General features: G+C 56.5%; 2 protein-coding genes across 27 annotated transcripts in view; one reads left to right on the forward strand and one right to left on the reverse strand.

Annotated features, from left to right (window-relative positions):
* LIMS2 (LIM zinc finger domain containing 2) overlaps positions 1-20,217 on the forward strand; it is a 46,335-nt gene that overhangs the window by 16,218 nt on the left and 9,900 nt on the right. For 7 of the 16 annotated variants that reach the window (XM_049097233.1, XM_049097231.1, XM_025435936.3 and 4 more), the window contains exons 2-4: positions 9,355-9,514; positions 11,689-11,755; positions 12,006-12,126. In XM_049097233.1, the coding sequence (XP_048953190.1) occupies positions 9,359-9,514; positions 11,689-11,755; positions 12,006-12,126 (344 nt within the window). In that variant the 5' untranslated portion in view covers positions 9,355-9,358. Of the gene's footprint in view, positions 1-1,799; positions 1,994-2,432; positions 2,543-2,723; positions 2,827-7,082; positions 7,242-9,354; positions 9,515-11,688; positions 11,756-12,005; positions 12,127-20,217 lie in introns of those variants that run through there. The other 9 variants (XM_049097225.1, XM_035702169.2, XM_025435933.3 and 6 more) reach the window with 9 other exon arrangements.
* GPR17 (G protein-coupled receptor 17) lies at positions 10,304-20,132 on the reverse strand. 11 transcript variants are annotated; one of them, XR_003131431.3, is made up of 4 exons: positions 19,764-20,130; positions 14,370-15,973; positions 11,498-11,552; positions 10,304-10,818 (listed from the first exon to the last, which is right to left on the reverse strand). XR_003131431.3 is itself a non-coding variant. In XM_025435940.3 (2 exons), the coding sequence occupies exon 2, from the start codon at positions 15,908-15,910 to the stop codon at positions 14,891-14,893; it is 1,020 nt and encodes a 339-aa protein (XP_025291725.1). In that variant the 5' UTR covers positions 15,911-16,041; positions 19,764-20,132; the 3' UTR covers positions 10,304-14,890. The 11 variants fall into 11 exon arrangements, 2 of the variants coding, with proteins under 2 accessions (XP_025291725.1, XP_025291723.1); XR_007403864.1 differs by adding an exon at positions 13,394-13,478 and having other exon boundaries at positions 10,304-11,552; XR_003131427.3 differs by adding an exon at positions 13,394-13,478 and having other exon boundaries at positions 10,304-12,221.

Genomic DNA, 20,217 nt, shown 5'->3' on the forward strand with positions numbered 1-20,217 from the left:
GTGTGAATGAGGTTACATAAAAACAAGACTTTCAGGTAGAGTCTTCCAGAGAGTGAAGGTTTGAACGAGCTCCAGCCCTGCCTGCTTCTTAATTACTGGGAATGTGGGATGTTATTTTTCAAGACAGCCATGGAGTTAGGGTATAGGCTGTCAGGGACTAGGATAAGTTAAAGCATCACAAAGCTCATTGTTCTTACCAAGATTCAACTGATTTTTCTTGACCAAATGTTCCTGGGTTACTGCAAAACTCTTGTTAACTTACAGAGTTCTGAAAAAGTAAATTCTGAGAATTTTTGCTAGTTTTTCATTGTTTTTATGAAGGGAAAAAATTTCAAAGGTTCTTACTCTTCCACTTAGGCTGATATCATTCTTATTATGTTTTTGCAACTTTGTCCTCTGGAGCCAGAGTGCTGTCTGGGCACACTGAAATGGCTCCTACACCCATTTCTGCAAGACAGGTTGCAGAATTAGAGGGACAGGGGACAAGGCTGTGCAGAGATTTGGGATTTGGGCCTAATTAGACTCTAATTTCCCTTTTCAACTTCTAACCCCTGGTACTTCCTTTTACAGTACATATTTGTTGAATTGATTAGTACTTGGTAACCTTGGACTTGAGTTTCATTTACGAATTATGATGCACAAAACACTTGTGGCTGTAGCCTCCCTTTCTGGCCTGTCTGCAACTGCAGAAACCCTAAATAAATGTTCCCTCCTTATTTTTAAAATATTTGTTTATTTTTAAATTTAAACTCAATTAATTAACACATATTGTATTATTAGTTTCAGTGGTAGAGTTCAGTGATTCGTTAGTTTTATATAACACCCAGTGCTCATTATATCATGTGCCCTTCTTTTTTTTTTAAATTTTTTAAAATTTTTATTTATTTATGATAGTCACAGAGAGAGAAGAGAGAGAGGCAGAGACACAGGCAGAGGGAGAAGCAGGCTCCATGCACCGGGAGCCCGATGTGGGATTTGATCTCGGGTCTCCAGGATCGCGCCCTGGGCCAAAGGCAGGCACCAAACCACTGCGCCACTCAGGGATCCCATCATGTGCCCTTCTTAATGCCCATCACCCAGCTACCCTGTCCTCCCACCTTCCCCTCAAGCAACCCTCAGTTTGTTCCCCATGATTAAGACCCCCTATGGTTTGTCTCCCTCTCTTATTTCGTCTTATTTTATTTTTCCCTCCCTTCCCTTAGGATCCTCTGTTTTGTTTCTTAAATTCCACACGTGAATGAGATTATTAAATGTTCCCTCCTTAAATGACACTGTAGTTCCAGGTGAGTTCTGGGTTCCAGAGTTCAAAATTCCCCCAAGGAAGAGGCTGAGTGAGGCTGGTAGGAGGAGCCTAGGCCCTAGGGCACTGACTTCAAGGTGCAGTAACAAAACTTTCTAATAAGCTTTCTTAAGCATTCAGTTATCTACATCAGGGAGTGGGAGGTGGTGATCTTTGTACTCCCACTTTGGCTCCTCCAGCCTCAGCCACTATGTCCTTTTGCCCCTTTAAAAAATATTTGTTGAATTGATCAGTGCTTGGTACTTTTGGAATTGAGCTGCATTTACAAGTTATACTGCACCCAATGCTTGTAGTCGTCTGGCTGTATTTTGGAGCTGACCCCAGGGTGATTAATGAGTTTGGATTTGCTGGGTGAGGTATGCTTCTTGGTATGTGGGCCCGGCAACTGAGTGCCAATGGATTCTCTCCAAAGTCTCCCTCCACCTCAGTGTAGGAGGACCAGCGCCCTGTTGTTCAGAATGATCGCTACTGTTGTTTTCTTTAGAAGGGCAGAGGAAGATAGTGCTCACGCTTTCTGACCTTACTAGAAAGGTTTTTCAGGGAAATGGAATCCATTTTAAAGATCTCCGTGAGTGCTCTGGATTCTCATTTTATTGCTGACCAGAGTGCCTGCTCGGCCAGCAGGGACCACAACTCAGATGCTGACCTGGGGTGTTTGCACTTGGATCACAATAACCCTGCCTATCTCTTTAGGTAAAAATGCATGGCAATGGTGCCTTCCTGGCAGTCTCCTGTCAGACTCTGCTTCTGCCTTCCCTGGCAAGTTGGGGGGATAATCTGTTGCTGGGGGTTTGACAGCATGGACCTTGTGTGGGGGCTTGGCAGTTTGTTGGTCAGATCTGGGGAACCAGATCCTGCCCTAATCTGGGTCTCCAGGTGGCATTTGCAGCACAGGCTCCTGGGAAGGGAACGAGGCAGAGTGTGGGCACGTGTGGGGCTTCCTCACCAGCTTCTTAACTGTTTCTAGGATCCCTAAACCAGGTCAGTCCCATATTGCCCTCCTGCAGGTCAGGGGGCTTGGGGTTCCCTTCTTAGGTTCCTCTCAGCCTGGGACCCAGGCATCCTGGCCTGCCTCTAGGGACCTCACTTCAGGGCTGTTTGGGACCCTCCCAGCCAGTCTCCTCCCCAGCCAGGACCCAGCCCTGCCAGCCTCTGCTTTCGCTGTGCTGCCCCCACAGGGGCAACAATGTCCTTTCTATTTGGAGTTGGCTCTGCTGCCCTTTGGAGATCGCTGCGTGTAACGTGAGCTCCCGTCCAGGGCGGTGGGGGGAGAGGCGCCCCCTGCACGCCGCGGCGTGTCCGTGTCCGTGTCCGTGTCCGCGTCCGGCGGAGGTGGCTGCCTGCTGCCTGCTGCCTGGGGAGGCCGCCCCACCGGGGCCGGGGGCGGAGGCGGCGGCGGCGGCGGGGGCGGGGGCGGAGGCCGCAGCATGGAGCATGGCAGGCCCGCTGGGGCTGGGCGCGCTCGCAGCGTCCGGGCTCTACCGGCGGCGCCGGCACCGACTGCGCCCGCCGCCCGCCGCGCCCGGGTAGGTGGCCCGGCCGGGCGGGTTGCGGGGCGGTGGCCGGAAAGCTGCGGCTGCCGGCCCTGCCTCCGACCCCAGCCTGGCCCTTCGGACGGCGAGACCCGTCCTCCCGGGTTGGGACAGGGAGTGCGGACGGCGCGGGGCCAGCCCGGGCTGGGGACCAGGCGGGAGGTGGGGCGCGGTGGAGCCTGCGGGCGTGATGCCATCTGGGGTCCACGTCCCTGCGCAGGACGCTGAGACTGGGGTGTCAGGCCAAGTGGTCCCGAGGGACGCCCCTCGCTGCTTTCACACCTGTCGCTTCACTGCTGCTTTCAGCGGTCAGGGAGCTTGCTGCGCGTCACTAGTCAAAAATGACCAAGCTGTGATCTGAAGCCACTTTGGACTGACTCTAAAATCCGAACTGCTTTATCTTGTGGAGAATTGCCAGTGTTGACAATTGATGAAAGCCTCCTTTGGGGCGGGAAGGGAAGCCTGTGGGGCTCGGGGTTGACCTCAAGGCATCTGAGAAGATGAGTTAACCTGGGGTGGGGAGCGTCCGAGGGGGCATGTCGATGGTAGTAGAGCCCCTGGTGTGTGTGTCAGGGCTGGGCGCTGGGCTCCAGGGGCTGCCTGGGTGGAAACTTGGAGTAGAAAGTTGGGGAGACAGTGATGAGGGCTGTGAACTTGGTTGGGGTCACTGGCCCTGAAAGTGATGAGTGCAGACCCCAGAGGAGGAGGTGGGGGAGGAAGGGGGGAAAACCCTGAGGGTGGGAGGAGGGGGTGGGGCGTCAGAGAAGAGACAGGAAGCAGCAATGAGAGAGGTGAGGGGGGATCTGGAGGACCCAGGGAAGAAAGGACGTCCAGGGACTACTGCGATGCAGGGAAAATCCGGCCTGCCTTGAGCTGTATCCCCTCAGGCAAGGTAGCCTTCTGGAGAGGTGATTGGGACTGAGCTACAGAGACATCTGGGGTTCAGGACGGAGCAAGGAGCAAGACATGGGGTAGAGGGCTACAGAATGGGCTCCCATTCCACACCTGGATTGCAGTCCCCTTGTGCATCAGGACAGGGACTGGACAAGCCCATTACTCAGGTGAGGAACCCAAGGCTTAGGACACCAAGAAACTCACCTGAGCGTGGCAGTGCTGGAAGGGGCACCCTCCTCAGTGGGCCTGTGGATGTCCTTGGACATGTGTGCGGGGAGATGTGGTGCAGAGAATGGCGACCAGGACACTGATAGGCCAGAGGCCAGGCTGGGGAGAGATGTCACAGAACAGACTCAGCACAAGAACAAGGCCGAGATGCAAGGAGCGCACCTCGGCGTGGTATGAAAATCAGGCCTCAGGAAAGTCCCGAGCATGCGGGCACATATGTTTATATGCTACTTGTCTTTATTTTTCTGTGCGCTTCTGGCTCATGCCCTTCCTCAGCTCTCAATTACTGGTGGGATGGTTTTAAAGCACACCTGCCTGAAAGCAAACGAAGCTGCTAGAGCAAAGAGGGATGGCTGAAGCTTCAGGAAAGGCCAGCTAATCTCCCATAGGCTCCAAACAGACTGTGAAGATGTTTCTGATGGTGTAAGTGCTTCGTGCATAGCAGCCTAAGGCAGCATTTAGATTTTCCAGTCTTCCCAAGGCTGAGCGTGGGAACTGACTTTGTGTAAATTCTTTTTTCCTGTGCGTAGCCAGGTGACTCCGGCTGCTGGCTGCGGGCTGGCCTCGTGAGGGGGTGGCAGGGAGGAGGCCCAGGCCATGCGGGGGGCGGGGGGGGGGCGGGGGGGCAGCTTCCACCTGAGCTGCAGAGGTCGTGCTGCAGTGGGATCCCCCTTTTCTCCCTGCACCTGGAACAGTGCCTGGGCCCAGAGTAGGTGCTCAGTAAAGACCTGTCAGATTAAGGAAGGAAGGAATGCCACTGGCTGCCTGTTATGGAGCGGTTATGGGCTGTGCTTGCAGGTGTCACCTCACTTAATCCAGCCATGCCGGAAGGTAGCTGTTGCTAGCTAGTTTTACAGATGAGAAAGCCCAGGCTCAGAGGGTACTTTGCCACAGACCGTGGAGTCAGGGAGCACCTGAGCCAGGTCAGCCCTGGTCTGCCTGGCCGTGGAGTACATGCATTGGCCTGATTGCTACTCAGGTCGACATGGCCTCAATAACACTGACTCATTCTCAGGTGTGGCCAGCCCCTGTCTGTTCCCAGGTACCCACTCTTATCTTTCTAGTCTCGGATGGGAGGAAGGCTGAAGCAGGGTTGATTTTCTTTTCTTTCTAGGGTCTAGGATTGCTTTTCTTTTCTTTCTTCTTAAAAAAAAAAAAAAAGAATATATATATGTATATATATTCTTTTTTTTTTTAATTTGAGAGAGAGTGCAAGGGAAGGGTAGAGGGAGAAGCAGACTCCCAGCTGAGCAGGGAGCCTGATAGGGGGCTCAATCCCAGCACCCTGAGATCATGACCTGAGCTGAAGACAGATGCTTACCTGACTGAGAGCCATCCAGGTGCCCCAGGATCTAGGGTTGTTAAAAAAAACTACAACAGAGAGTCTTGGATGGCTGTGCCTGTATAATGCCACCAGGAGCTGAAGGGACATGGTCCAGTCCCTATTGGCCCTCTCTGTACTTTGGTTTCCTTATCCAGAACCAGCAGCCTCTCCTCAAAAGAAGTGGGTGCAGAGAGGGCTCCCCCACCCCATCCCAGGCTAATAGTCATTGTAAAGCTCAGTGACATCTCATCACCTAGTGACATCTTGCACAAGCCCACAGACTGGCTTGTGTCGGGCTTTCCAGATTGAGAGTATTTTGGGGTGCTGGGGAGGGTTACAGGAGAGGCACAGATGGTGTGCCCTTGTATACCATCTGACCCCAGGCCATGCCCTTGGCAGTGTGAGTGCTGTCCAGCTGCAGCAGGATGGTGGTGTCTCTTTGAGGGAAAAGCTGGGCTGACTTTGTGTGTCCCATTCTTGGCTGGAATGTGTGAAGGAGGACGTGGAATGTCTTTGTCTCCTACCCTTTCCCCTCTTGCAGGCTGTGGGCCTTCCTAAGCACTGGGCTGCAGAGGAGGTGCTCTGGAAGGCTCTCAGAGTAGCCAGGAAAGCGGGGCTCTCTTTACCCCATGCTTGGCCTGACTGGCCCCGTGCTTATCATGCTGTACCCTGTGAGCTCTTCACTTTGGCTCCATGAGGCACATCTTTTTGCAGATGAGGCCCAGAGAAGCTAGGACCCATTTCCAAGTCCCCCAGCTGATGGCGGGGGCTGTCAGGATTCAAACATGGAGGGCTGAACCCACAGCCCCCTTTTGTGTCCTGGCCTCCTGCAGAAGACGGCTGGCATTCTCTGATGGTGACATGGTTTGGTTATTAGACGCGTTTGCGTGTCTGTCTGTCCCTCTGTCTTAGGCCAGCGGGTAGGAGTGTTATCTGTGGTCCCTAGCAGGCTGGTGGGGGAATGCAGACCCACGTGTGCCTTGAGGGTGCTACTGCCACCCAGGACTTGGGCTGGGGCAGCCAGTGGGTGTGAGAGGTAGGTGGTCATCTCCACACCCTACTTTCCTATGCCAGGGCTCATGAAGGCACATAGGGGACAGATGGCAAAATGTTCCACCTGGGGCAGCCCCGGTGGCGCAGCGGTTTAGCACCGCCTGCAGCCCAGAGCGTGATCTGGAGACCCTGGATCGAGTCCCACGTCAGGCTCCCTGCATGGAGCCTGCTTCTCCCTCTGCCTGTGTCTCTGCCTCTCTCTCTCTCTCTCTGCATCTCTATGAATAAATAAATAAACTCTTAAAAAAAAATGTTCCACCTGATGTGCGCAGGGACCCAGCTAGACACCAGTTAAAGGCTAACTGCTCTGGTCAGGAGGCCAGGTGAAGATGGACAGGGAGGGAGGGTGTGGCCAGCTGCTGTGCGGATGGCATCTGTCCGGGCCCCGGCCAGGAGCCCAGCCACAGTGAGATGGAATCGCAGACGAGAGTTTACCAGAGGGTCTACTTATGAGGGTGCAGTGGCTGAGGGCTGGTTTGGTGTCTGGGCTAGTGGCACACGAGTGACAGTGGCCACGAGGTGGGCCACCTGTGAGGTGCGGCTTTGGCAGAAAAGACAGCCCTCCGACAGCCACTGCAGGTGGGAGGTGGGTCAGAGGCCAGAGGCCAGAGGTCAGGGGCCTGGGGAGGGTGGGTGCTCTGCGGTGCTCACTCTCAGGGCTCGGGGCTCCGGGTTTAAGCCGTAATACAAAAGCCTGGGGCTGGATTTGAATCCTTGTTTTTCCTTAATTTTCTGGGTCCTCTGAGTGGGGAATTCCAGGTCCAGAGTCACAGGATTTCCTGTTGATGTCTCACTTCTCCAAGAGAAGCAAGGTCCTGTGCACGGCCGGGCGTGGGCACTTCCTCCCCTCACCATGGGTGTGTGCTGTGGAGGACGGGCTGCCTGGATCACAGTGCTCCCTGGTGGGAAGGTACGCCCACGCGGCCCAGTCCAGCCCGGCCCTCCACGGCCGCTGAGGCCAGGACCCCCCTGCCCATGAGGCCCACCTGTGGGGCCCAGCTGGGGGTTGGGGAGGGTGCAGGGTGTGTGTCAGGTGCTACACGCAGACCCCTCTTGCATCTTGGGCTCTGCCTGACTCTTCCTCCACTGTCTTGCTTCCTTACCCTGGTGGCCGGTACGTGGACAGAGAAGGTGGCTTTGGTCTCCAAAACACAGCTGAGGGCAGGCTGAGGCATGCAGACATCCAGCATGGCTGGCGAGGCTTCCGAGGAGCCCTCTGGCTCTGTCCCTGCCATAGGGTTTCCCATCCATGCCGAACAGAGAGGAAGTCCGCCTGGGGTCCCCAGCCCAGCTTCTAGCCTGTCTCCGGGGGCCGGCAGCCCCCTGTCAGACCCACTGTCCACAACCTACACCACGACCCCCCGACCCCTGACACACAGAGCCCTCTGGCACTTCCTGCGTTATCCTGTTCAGGTATCCTTCTTCCCTATGATCAACACTTGAATACCCCAGCAAGAGCTTCACTCACTTCAGAATTCCTCTCATAATGCTGTGGCAGCAAGGGAGGGATGGGATTCACACCCTAGAAGGCAAAACAGGCTGGAAAGCTTTTCTCAAGGGCGGTCAGCTGTGTCCAGCCACTCTGGATGTCTACCTGATGTTACCAGCTGGTCACCTTTCTCCTTGATGAGCCTGGCTGTCCTGCTTTGCCCAGATATGCAGCCACCACCAATCTGTCAGAGTTGACACTTGAGACAAAACCTATTTGCCACCCTTATAGCAAAAGGCACAGGCATCAGCGTGTTGGAAGGTCAGGGAGTCTGTGAGTCTGACAGTTCCTCCTGGCCACGCCTCAGGGCCCCTCAGCACAGGGCCAGCTCAGCGTGGGCATTTCTCCCTGTGGTTCAGTTTGGATTCCACTCCTCCCAGGAGGAAGCCTGCCACTTATCTTGGGCACAGTATTGCCCACCCTGGATGAGATTTGCTCCCCAGCCTGCCCCTATCCCAAAGATTCACACTTTCACCTTGTCTGTGGTAGGGTGGTTATGTCGCTTTTGAGGGCAGATGATTTGCAACTAACATGTGGTGCAGAGCAAAGAGCCATTGCAGTTTGACCATCCTGGGTTCAAATCTGAACTCTGTCATCTGCCTGTGAGCTTGGGCATTACTTAACCTTTCTGAGCCTTAGGTCTCTCATCTGGAGGGCCGGGGGTTGCCTCAGGGATTAAATAAGAGTGGAATGCAGAGCTACTGACTTGTGCCTGGGTGAAGTTCTAGAGGTGACAGGTGGCATAAGAGGGAGCTGAAGTGGCCACTGACACTCCAACACATGGACAGCATGATGAAGACTAAGCAGCCTGGGAGCCAAGCAGGGACGTTGACAACTACTGCACGGTCCTCTTGAGGGCTCACTGTGGCCAGCATGCCGCTGACTGCTTACACATGTCCCTCCTCTAACTGGCCTGTGACCCATCCTATTGTCTTTCCACGGCTGGGAGTCTGAGCCTGGAGAGTGAGGTACAGCCCAGGGCCACTGTAAGAGCACCTGTCTTGAGCCCTTGCTGCTCTGACCGGTGGGTGCCTGGCTGTGGCCCGGCCGCGTCTGATGCTCTGTGGAAGTGCACAGGGGCTGCAGGGCACGGTGGAAAGATGGGGGCTTCAGAGTCCGGACAGGTGCTGGTTTCTAATCCAGGCTTTGCCTCCATCCACTTTGGCCCTCAGAAAGGACACCAACACTCTGCGGGCTTTGGCTTGCTCGTCTGTAAATCAGAAATGCTGCTCTGGCCTTATAGGGTTGTCATCTGGGAACATACACTGTAGCCCCGGCGTGTGCAGGCACTTAGGCATGCCTGTGGGCCGCGGGAGCTTAGGCAGATGTGTAGGGCCACTGTGCAGGCCCAGGTGCCAGGTGGCTTGGCTCTGAGTGCGTGCTGCTGAGTCCTTATGGGGCCAAGACACCCTCATCAGGGTGACGACTTCCTCACTCTGGAAGGCATTTTAAGTTTCTAAGGAGGGAGGCATGCCCCTTGAGTGCAGCCCTCCAGGCTTGCTCATCCCAACCCTCCCGTTCTTTCTCTCCTCAGCAATATGTCCAATGCCTTGGCCAACGCGGTGTGCCAGCGCTGCCAGGCGCGCTTCGCCCCCGCCGAGCGGATCGTCAACAGCAACGGAGAGCTGTATCATGAGCACTGCTTTGTGTGTGCCCAGTGCTTCCGGCCATTCCCTGAGGGGCTCTTCTATGAGGTGAGGATGCTCCCAAGACCCTCGGCCGGATGGCTTTATTGGAGTCCGAGCCCCCAGCCAGCTCAGAGTTTGCTCTTCTAGGAGCCTCTGGGCTGTGTTTGGCTGTGGTCCTGACCAGTGACCAATGGACAGTCGTGCCAGGTCTTGGACATGCCGCACTTTGTGGGTCCCTCCCCACCTGTATCCCCTCCGTGGCTGTGGGTGCTGAAGGAGAGTCACCATTCACCCAGCCCCCACTGGGTGGACTCTGGGAGGCCACAGTATGCAAACAAACACCCTGCCCTGGTGGCACATACCCTCCCTTGGGATCAGATGGTAAACACAATAAATATAAATATGTTGTATATCAGATGGTGCTCAGTGCTCTGGTTATAAGGAATCTCAGGGTTCAGAGGGTGGGTGATCAGGGAAGGTAATGTTTAAGCAGACCTGGAGTTGGTGAGGGAGCCATGCACACATCTGCAGGAAGAGCACTCAGCAGAGAGCACTGTCAGGTGCAAAGGCCCTAAGGTCAGAGCACGCAGGGTATTTGGGGTGCAGTAGGAGGCAGTATGTCTGACATCTGAAAAGGACCACTCTCCTTGCTGTGCTGAGGAGAGACTAATGTGGACAGTCACAGAAGCTAGAGAACAGGTGGGACCAGAAGCTGGATTACCGAAAAAAATCCAGATCAAGTAAAGCAGTCTAGACTGGGCCACACTGGCTCATAAGAGCAGATTGTGTGAATTTTCAATAATCTTGCCAGCTAGTGACTAAACATAACTCTTATTCAAAATTAAATCATATAAATTTACAGTGAGATAAAATTTTATTGAAAACAAGGGAAATACATACTCAAAATCCACCATTTCCTAATTATTTTATTATTTTCTATTATCATCTATGCCTTTGAGGTTATTTGTCTATTGTCTCTGGGTGGTAGAAACAGTACCCTGATGGCCGCTGCACATACTTAACTCCATGCTGATGGCATGTTGGTATGGCATTGTCCATGGCAGGAATATTTACACCATAGAAATTGGTAAATGCTACAGATTGGACCCCATTTTCCAAAGGGCTGGTGGGTAATCATTTCCCAGTGCACCACTGGGGCTGCAGTGGAGGTGGTGCCCAGGGTGCAGAGGCTGGAGAGACTTCGAAGGTACAGCTGATGGGATTGACAGATGGCTGTGTGGTATGTGAACTCCTTCTGGCAGTGTCGGGGCAGCTGTTCCTCAAGGAGTCTGCCAGCCTCCTAGGAAGCGCTGGCCCGCTGTGGAGGCAGGGTGAGCCGAGGCACAGCTCCGTTTGAGGTGGCCACGTGCCTGGAACAAAGCCCAGCACACAGTAGATGCTCAGGAAATGTGCGTTGCTGAATGAATTTCACACCCTGCCACCTCCACAGGCCACTGGGTAGGGCTATATTCAGTTGCAGCCCAACAGGATTCTCATCTCAGAGAAGAGGGCAAACCAACATTTTTTTAAAGGAAGAGAAAATTGTCAAAGAAGAAGAAGGCAGAGGCAAGGTTTGCCACCCTTGGGGCCGGTGCAAGGGCCATCATTACCCCGGCAGATGGGGATGATGGCTGGTGCCCAGAGTGGCTTCTGCTGGCTGCAGGACTTAGGGTTCTCCTCAGGCCCCCATATTTTTCCTGTGTCCCTTGTTCTGTCTCCCCACTCTGGGGCTCTTGTGACCTCTGGGGGAAATGGACTTCTCACACAGAGGAGACACACAGGAAGTAGGGCCAAGTGACATTTATAAATCAGACTTGATCCCAGCCCTCGGCTCCCTCCCAGGACCACCAGGGCCAAGGTCTTGCACAAACAACAGTGGCTTTGGAGGGCTGGCCTTAACAGGTTCCCAACTTCTTGGAGACCCCTCACTTTGCACGCCCTCCTGCCCTGTTGAAAGGGCCAGTTCTAGCAGATTCCCTCCCATCTCTAGGCTCTGGAATGCCTTCCTCTCAGCACCCTCAACCCCTGCAGTCTCTTCCAGCTCCTTACCATCTCCTCCAGGAAGCCTTCTCCGGTGGGAGGGTTGGGTGCTGCATTCTGCTTCCTGCAACGGTAGCAATTGCACAAATTGGGGTGCTTGTCTAGCCTTCCTGAGGGCGGGTCCTTATCCAACAAAGACTGACCAGCTCAGGGGGAATGATGAGGGTTTGCCTGAACTTTCTCTGCTGGCCCATTTGCAGTTTGAAGGCCGGAAGTACTGCGAACATGACTTCCAAATGCTATTTGCTCCATGCTGTGGATCCTGCGGTAAGGGCTAGATGCAGCACACTCCCCTGTGTGCCTGGGATTGGGCAGGTGGGCGGGGAGTTACAGGCGCACTTCCCTGACCCCCTCTCTGAGCCCCAGCGTCTGCAGGCATCACCTTCCCAGGCTCTGGGAGGGGAGCACTGTAACCAGGCTGAGGGTCAGGCGAGTGCCAGGGTGGGCAGGGCCTGGGAGGGGGTTTGTGGGGGGGGGCACACGCCTGCCTCAGCAAGCAGGGACCCATCTCTTCCAGGTGAGTTTATCATTGGCCGCGTCATCAAGGCCATGAACAACAACTGGCACCCAGGGTGCTTCCGCTGTGAGCTGTGTGACGTGGAGCTGGCTGACCTGGGCTTCGTGAAGAATGCTGGCAGGTGAGGTGGGCGGGTTCTGGGTGGGAGGAGGGCCCTCACCCAGGCACTGCTCAGTGAGCACCAGGCCCATGTGGTATGTGCCACATGCTGCGTCCCTGCAAAGCAGAAGAGACCCCTGGTTTACAGGTGAGAGCCAGGGCTGGAGAGAGCAGGAGGTGACCAGTCAGCACCTGCCTCGTGCCTGAGGGTGCTCCCAGGAGCAGATGGACAACAGGCAGCCAGGGGGAAGGTGGCTGGAGCAGGAGCCATGAGATGCAGTGGGTGGATCATCACTGCTGCCTGGCCACCACACGCCACTGACCCCACTACCCACCTCCTTCCGCGTGCCCAGGGCTAAATCCCGCTGAAATCATTGAACCAGGGGGCCCAAGTTGACTCTTCAATTCAGGGCACCTCATGATCAGTTTCCTTGGTAGACTAATTTCCTGGCTTCTAGGAAGACTGGCTCTTATCTCCCAGTACCATCTCTATACCTCCTACCCTCCCAGAGCAAGGGCCTCCCCCCACAATGACTTTCCCTGCTCCCTGCACTGGCACTGCCCCTGCCTCAGTCACAGCACATCATGGAGGCCCTGTCCTGCTCCTCCCAACGTCCCGTGGCTCCCCACCCTCCTCTCTGGCAGGGCTCTCTGCTTCAGTCTGCCTCTTTCTCCCAGAGCTGTGCTCCCTCCCACTGTGGTTCTCTGCAGCTTGTTCCAGCACCCTCCTCTCACATCCTCCCACTGCCAGGCTGGTCATTCCTTTTGCCCTCCAGACCCGCAGGGGCCTGCTGGTCCTCTCTTGACCTCTCAGCAGGCTTCAGGGCAGCTCTCGCTTCTGGCTGGAGTGCCTCCTGCCCCGGTGCCCAGGACCCTGTGTTCTCGTGGTTTCCTCCTGCCTCGTGGCTGTGCTGGGCCCTCTTCTCTCTGATTTGGGGTTCAGTACATGGCCCTCATGTCTGTCCGAAGTCCCAGAGCCCTGGCTGGCAGGCATGTGCTGGACAATCTGGATGGGGTGGACATGCCTCCACCCCATGTACACCTCTCCCTGGGGTCCTCAGCTGCCTGTGTACCATGTCTGCTTGGTGTCCACTGGGCATCCCAAGGCAACAACGGGCCCCAAACAAACTGGTTTCTCTTCTGCTGACTACCAGTCTCCCTGTGCTGATGAAGATCACCACCCACCCTACCCGTCTGTCTGACTCCCTGGCCTCTCCTACCTTTTCACCCCTCTGTTCTCTGCCACTGTATCCCATGCTCTGACCACTGCCTATAGCGATCTCACCCACCTGCCTGCTCCATGTTGACTGCTGTTGCTCTTGGTATCTGCAGGTGACTGGGCAGGAGGTGCCTGTATCGTTGTCTACGGGCGGGCTGGGGGGGCAGATGGTGTCACAGGAGTCCCGTGCCAATTGGAGGTCACCTGCAGGGTGTGGGCCCGAGCAAGCCCTCTCTCCTTCTGAGCTACAGCTCACACTGAGCCCTCTGTCCTGGGAGCGGCTGGAAGCACTTGAGAAGTAAAGTAATGGAAGTGCGGCCCTGCTCAGACCCCCTGGCCTGGGCCAGCCCTCTGAGGCCTGTGATACAGGACTTAGTGTCCACGTGGGGCCAGCCTGCATGGGGGGCTGTCAGAACCAGAGGCAAAAGCCTGTGCTGCCTGGCTTCTCCTGTCTTCACTTCTGCTTTGCCATTCTTGGGTGCAGGGGAGGAGGTCTGGGAAGGTGGTTATGTTACCCACTCACGAAAACCTTCAGCATCACAGTACAGTTATGGTTATGATCAGTATGATCAAGTGCCAAAAGGGACCTGCCAGGGTGGTAGGTGCCATGCCAGGGAGTAGAACAGCTCAAAGGTTGGCCCCCTGTGGTTGGTCAAGCCTCCTGAGAGGGGGCAGGGCTCAGGATGCCCCTGCTGGCCTGGGCTAGTGGGAGACAGGGTCACATGCCAGGCATGACTCCCTGCCGGAGGTGTCCTAGGGCAGTGATGGAGCCTGGCTCCCCATATCTGTCCACCGTGCTGTGTGCACCACCAACTCAGCAGGGATTAGGCAGCTCCAGAGATTGTCGGGCTACATGCAGGCCCGTGTGGGCTCACCGCGGGAGGGATCCGGAACCCAGAACCAGGGTGACGTGCCCAGAGACCGCGTTGTTGGATGTCACCTGGTGGCCAGGTGCTTATAATACTCAGCTAGGAGTTAGAGTCCATGACCCCTAAACTTAGGGGGCGTCTGGCAAAGGTGCCACCCAGGGAACTCAAAGTCCTTACCCCTCCACCAAGATTCCTGCTCCGCCTTCTCTTGAGTCATTCGCAGCTGCCTCCTGGGGTTCTTTCTGCAGAGCTTTGCTGCTGTGTGTTCTTTGTGGCGGGAAGGACATTGGGAGTCTAGCAAGCAGCCCTTGGGAAAGAAAGACGCTCATTGTTCAGGAGCTGTTCCCCTGGCCTCCTCCCCTCCCACCCCCACGCGATGAAGTCACTGAATATCTAGTAAGTGCGAGTGAGCAGTGCCAGCAAAGTCTCTGCAGACGGGGTGGCTGATTGGGCCCATCAAGGGGTGTCCAGTTTTAGGGACTTGCGCATCAGATCAGACGGAGCCGGAGCCGGGTGCTGGGTACTGAGTTCTGCCCTTGGAGAGGGCGGCAGGGACGTGCCGGGAAGAAGGCACACTCCTCCAGTCTGGGTCGCAGGTGCCCCGGCGGGGGAGTCCCTCTGAGGACAGTCTGTGGCAGTGCGGCAGGGGTGGGGCCCAAGGCTGGCGTCGGTCCCCTCCTGTCGTCCTGTCCTGGGGCTCACAGCTCCGACCTGGCACTCAGCGAGCTCTCGTTGGTTTTCCCTTCAAAGCTGGGGGGTGGGCCTGAGAGCCTTTTGCCACAGATCAGGTTGCACAGGGCGTCGCGGAACTTCTCGGCCACAAAGAAGTACATGACTGGGTCCAGCGCCCCGTTGAGGCTGGTGAGGCAGGAGGTGATGCGGTTTCCCAGGGCCAGGATGCGCTGGGTGGCGCACGAGGTGCCGCCGCCGTGGTAGTGCAGCACGTAGACAGCACGGTGGACGTGGTAGGGCACGAAGCACACCAGGAAGATGGTGAGCACCATGGCGATCATGCGGACCGCCTTGTTCTTGAGGCGCTTTTCCACACGGGGGCCCTGCCGCAGGCTGCGGATGATCAGCAAGTAACAGGTGACGGTGGTGACGAACGGGAAGGTGAAGGCCACGGCCAGGGACACAAGGGCGTGGTGGGAGGCCTTCTCCCGGTACAGCTGCAGGCAGATGACCGTGTGGTTGGTCTGCACCGTCTGTGGGCTCACCAGCAGTGGGGCCATGGCCACGGCCACCACCACCCAGAGGAAGGCACAGGCCAGGTGTGCGTAGAGGGGCCTGCGGAGCTTGAGGGACTTGACAGGGTGCACGATGGCCAGGAAGCGGTCAGCGCTGATGCAAGTGAGGAAGTAGATGCTGGCATACATGTTGAGGTAGAAGAGGAAGCCGGTGAGTCGGCACGGGATTTCCCCAAATGGCCAGTGGTTCCCAGAGAAGTGGTAGACGAGGCGGGTGGGCAGGACCAGCACGCAGGACAGGTCGGCCACAGCCAGGTGCATCAAGAATACGTTGGCAGGGGTGCCTGACTTGTGGTCCCGGATGAAGAGCCACAGGGCCAGGGCATTGCCAACAAAAGCCAGGATGAAATCCAGGAGGTAGAAGGAGGCAAAGAGGATGTTCTCCAGTGGCGTCTCCTGGCCGCATTGCTGTGCGGTGGCCAGGGAGGAGTTAGCAGTCAGACCCGAGGAAGCCACCTCTATGCCATTCATGCTTCAGCCGGAAGCAGAGCTGGGGGACGAGCCTGGAGGGAACAAGCAGATGGGTTCCAGAGCCTGGAACCCGAGAAGCTTCTTAGCTCAGCATCACCTTGGGGACTACTGAAGGCAGCTCCTGTGTTCACCTGGGGGAGAATGAGTGTCAGAGCCTTTCTGAAGCTCAGCACAAAGCAAAAATGAAGCCAGGGCTTGGAGCTTGCCAGGCCACTGCTGCGGCTGACTTCCCACTGCTCAGCTGCCTCCCTGCCAGGCACACAGGAGCCTGGGCCCTGGGGCTGGGTGTCCCAGAGGTCCACTCTCTCAGACCATGGGGAGGGTGGGCAGTGAATCCATCTGTCTGGGCTCTGGGATGGAGGGAGCATTCCCATATTTTCTGCCATGCTCCCCAAGTGTTCTTTTTGAATGGCAGGAGATGGAGTGAGGGGCTCTTGGACTCAACTCCCAGTGGGTGGGTGGGGTAGATCTTTCTTTCCTTCCTTCCTTCCTTCCTTCCTTCCTTCCTTCCTTCCTTCCTTCCTTCCTTCCTTCCTTTCTTTCTTTCATTCTTTCTTTCTTTCCAAGATTTATTTATTTATGTGGGAGAGATAGAGAGACGAGGAAAAATCCTAGGTGGGGGGAGTGTCAGAGGGAGAGAATCCTCAAGCAAACTACTGGCTTAGCAGGGGGCCCAATGCAGGGCTTGATTCCAGGACCCTGAGGTTATGAGCTGAAATGAAGAATTGGACACCTAACCCACTGAGCCACCCAGGCGTCCCTAAATCACCTATTTCTGAGAGCCTGGTGCATGCAAGCACAGCCAGCTTCTCTTTGGCCTCATCCTTGCAGGGTGAACCCTGCTCACCCTAAGTCTCAGGACCCTTCCTGGCCCGCCTACCCAGGCCTTGTGGCATTTCCCACCGACTGCAGTGCGAAGCCTGTCACGGCTTTGTGCTCCTCTCCTGTCAGCCCCCGACCACAGCTCCCCCAACACCTGCCACCCAGAAGGGCCCCAACAGCAGTATAGTGACGGGCAGTTTCCTGGAAGTCAGGGGCCTGCTGTCCGTTGGCACCTGAAAGCCATCCAGGCCTGGGTCCCAAGCTTTCTGGACTCAGCCTACCAACTCCATTTTGGACATCCTAAAGGGTGGAGACCTGTATTTCAGAAAGCCCTGCACTTGGGCCCCAGGCCAGTAGGGGAGATTTTAACACCCAGAGTAGTTTAACAACCAGGAGGCAGATTCTTTTCTAGGAGAGGAAGAGCTATTTTTCCCAGAGGTAGTGAGACTGGCTATGGTTTTCCAGCCAAGTCTGGCTGCCCCAGAGAGGCCTGGGGCCCTGTCTGCTTGGCCTCCCTAGCCTGGTTTACCCACACCTGAGGGGGCCAGCTTAGAGCCCAGCCATGGGTCATTTATATTTAACAAACTCCAGTTCTGGGTGTGTGTTCCCTGCTCCCTGCCTGACAGAGGAACAGACTCCTGTGTTGATATTGGCCAACTCAAGAGATCCAAAAAGAAGAGGGAGGCTCCCAAATACCCTGCCCCCCTCACCAGCCCTGGGAGTGGGAGGTGTGGGCAGAAGAGGGCAGGACATCAGGGCCAGAGCAGCCTCCACCTGACCCGCATGTCCTGCATCCCTGGGCTGCTGCCAGCCCCTCGTTCTCATGCCTGGCAGACCCTCACCTGCAGGGCAGCTTCTGGGGCCTCCCTGGAAGCCTGGCCTCCTGACACCCACACTGCCCACCTATGTGGCTGGGCTGCAGGGGCAGGAGAGGAGCTCACAGGAGAGAAGTGGCATCCCAGCAGCTGGAGGAGGAGCACAGGCTGTGGCCATGGCAGGGTCAGGGATGTGATCCTGGCTGAGCCTGGCTCTGTACTGAGCAGGCAGGCAGCTGGAGCAAGTTCTCGGCAAGCGTCTCCTGGCCTCAATTCCCTCTGGAGGCATGGTGGCAGCTCTTTGAGCACAGCAGCTCCTGGAGGAGGAGGCTGGGTGCCATCCCTAGGCATGGATGAAGAACAGAGGCATGTAGTGGGGCCTGGCATGTTCCCTTTCAGTAGACAGAACAGAGCAGGTGGTCCAGCTTGTGGGTATGCTGAGCTGTCAGGCTGGGCAGCAGCTGGACCCTCCCCATCATGTTTCATCAATCACCCCTGGGGTCCTATAACCACCCCCTTATCCCTGTCTCTTCAACACACACATGGAGGGGTGAGGGCAGGCTGTCTGAAGCAGGAGAGAGCCAGGGGCAATGCAAGTGAGTGGCACAGAGCATCTGGCCAGTCACCATCCTCGGGGAAAGTGGGGTACTTTCCTAACAATATCACGTTAGTTATTGAAGGGATCCAGGGAGGTTCCCTTGCCCAGATGATTTCCCCTGCTCCAGAGTGGGTCAGGATGCCTGAAATCCAATACAGAAACTACCTTCCTGCTGTTTCCAGGTGTGTGTACCCCAAGGTGTTGAAGCCAGGGAAGCCCTGGCTGTTGGAGAGAGGATGGGGCCAAGTGAGGGAAGGGTCATGTAGAACTGGGGAGCTGGATACCCTCTGCTCTGGGCTGCCCCTCATGCCTGGACTCCGCCCCTCAGTACAGTTACTCCCTGGCCCCTCCCGGAGGGCTGCTCGCAGGTACTGACTACCCAGTCTGCCAGGCCTCTGCATCGGTAGCTTCCTTGCACAGATCTGGGATTAAGAAGTCTAGGCTTAAAATCGGCTAATTTGCCCAAGGCCATTTGGCTGGGGATGGTGGTCCTAGATTTGGAAGTCAGATCAGGGACACCTAGCTGGGACACCCAGCACCTCCTGGGGCATTGCCTTGCCTCTGGAGGCTGCTGGGTGCCGGGTGCCAGAGTAGGGAGTGTGGCTCAGCCTCAGGGCTCATGCTGGAAGTGTCTCCTGGGCTCGGCGGCACTTTCTCGGGGTCTGGCCCCAGGAAGGGTGATGTCATTTTTGGTGCCCAGTGCAAAATGAAAATGTCGACCCTTTATCCAAAAGTAGGAGTTTCAAGATGGTAACCGAAGAGCATTACATCGATTGTGGGGCCTGCCTGGCTGCACAGGTTGCTGGCCCGTTGTGGTATCTGGTGGTCATGGCAGCACCTGGCCGTCTGCCTCCTGCCCAGTGCCCTCGGCTTCCCGCCACCACTGAAGGCTGCATGCACAATGCTCTCTCTGGGATTGAGACTCCATTTAAAAATACTTTTAGGCCTGTTTCTGGTTTGTTGAGGTTTCTTTGCCTCTCCCATGGTAGGAGTTTTGATACTGATTTTTGCAGTGTGGTCTGAAATGGGTCCCTGTCTCCCTCTCTATGCGTACCCTAGAGATGCAAGCCTTGGCTTGCCCTTGTGGGCTCCTCCGTGGGGCTGCTCAGGGCAGGGTGGTGTGGGCACATGGAGTGCGCCTGGGCCTGGACATCGGGGGGTCTGGGGCTGTGGGTCAGGCAAGCGTCAGAGGCAGGTCCTGGGCCTCCGTGGAGGGGAGACCTGGGCAGGTGGGGCTGTAGGTGGGGCTGTAGGAAGAGGCCCAAGGTGGCAGGGCCTTGGTGGGCAGACACTGCAGTCCCTCACACAGGCCGGCACCTCTTCTCTCTGCTCCATCTGGCTCCTCCCTGTGCCCTGGTGGCCTTGCAGTGGAGAGCCTGGATTCTGATTCCAGCTGACTGTCGTTGCAGTCACCCTCTGTAAGCCCCTGGACAAGGGGATAGAAATACCTCCTAGTGGGCCTGCTGTGATCCAGACAAAGGCAGCCTTCAATAAATAGGTGGTGCCATCATCACAGAGTGTCTCAGGGACAGGGGCACCCAGTGCTGCCCTTGCTCTGGGTTGGCCTCTGCTTGGCGCCTAAACCCCCTGCCTGCCCTCACTGGGTCCTTGTCCTTACCTCTTACAGCTGGGTGCAGGCACAAGGGCAGGAGGGCTGCGCGGCGGCAGGTGGGCTGTGGTCAGTGGGTGGTGGCGCTGGCGGTGGGCTCCGTGCCGCTGGAAGGCTGGCTATTTAAGGAGAGAGGGGAGACTGCAGCCCCTCTGGCCCTGAAAGGCTGCTTCATTCCGAGAGGTTCCTTGTGTGGTGGGCCACTCCTACGGCTGCCTCTGCCGCCACTGGGTTGTGAATATTCCAGTGTGTCCTAGGCCCAGGGCCCCCCACCCCCACCCCCCAGCCTGCCCACCAAGCATCACAGAAGTCGGGTGTGTGACTGTTCGAAGATGTGGAGTGGGCGCGGGCTGGGTGGGGTGGGGGCAGGCTGGGGCTGACAGAGACAAGAGGACGTTTCAGCAGGGGATAATTTCCTACCCACGGGGGGGGGGGGGGGGGGGCGGGAGGGGCTGGCCACCAT

This window comes from Canis lupus, chromosome 19 (assembly GCF_003254725.2).
Source record: "Canis lupus dingo isolate Sandy chromosome 19, ASM325472v2, whole genome shotgun sequence".
Lineage (NCBI taxonomy): Eukaryota > Metazoa > Chordata > Mammalia > Carnivora > Canidae > Canis > Canis lupus.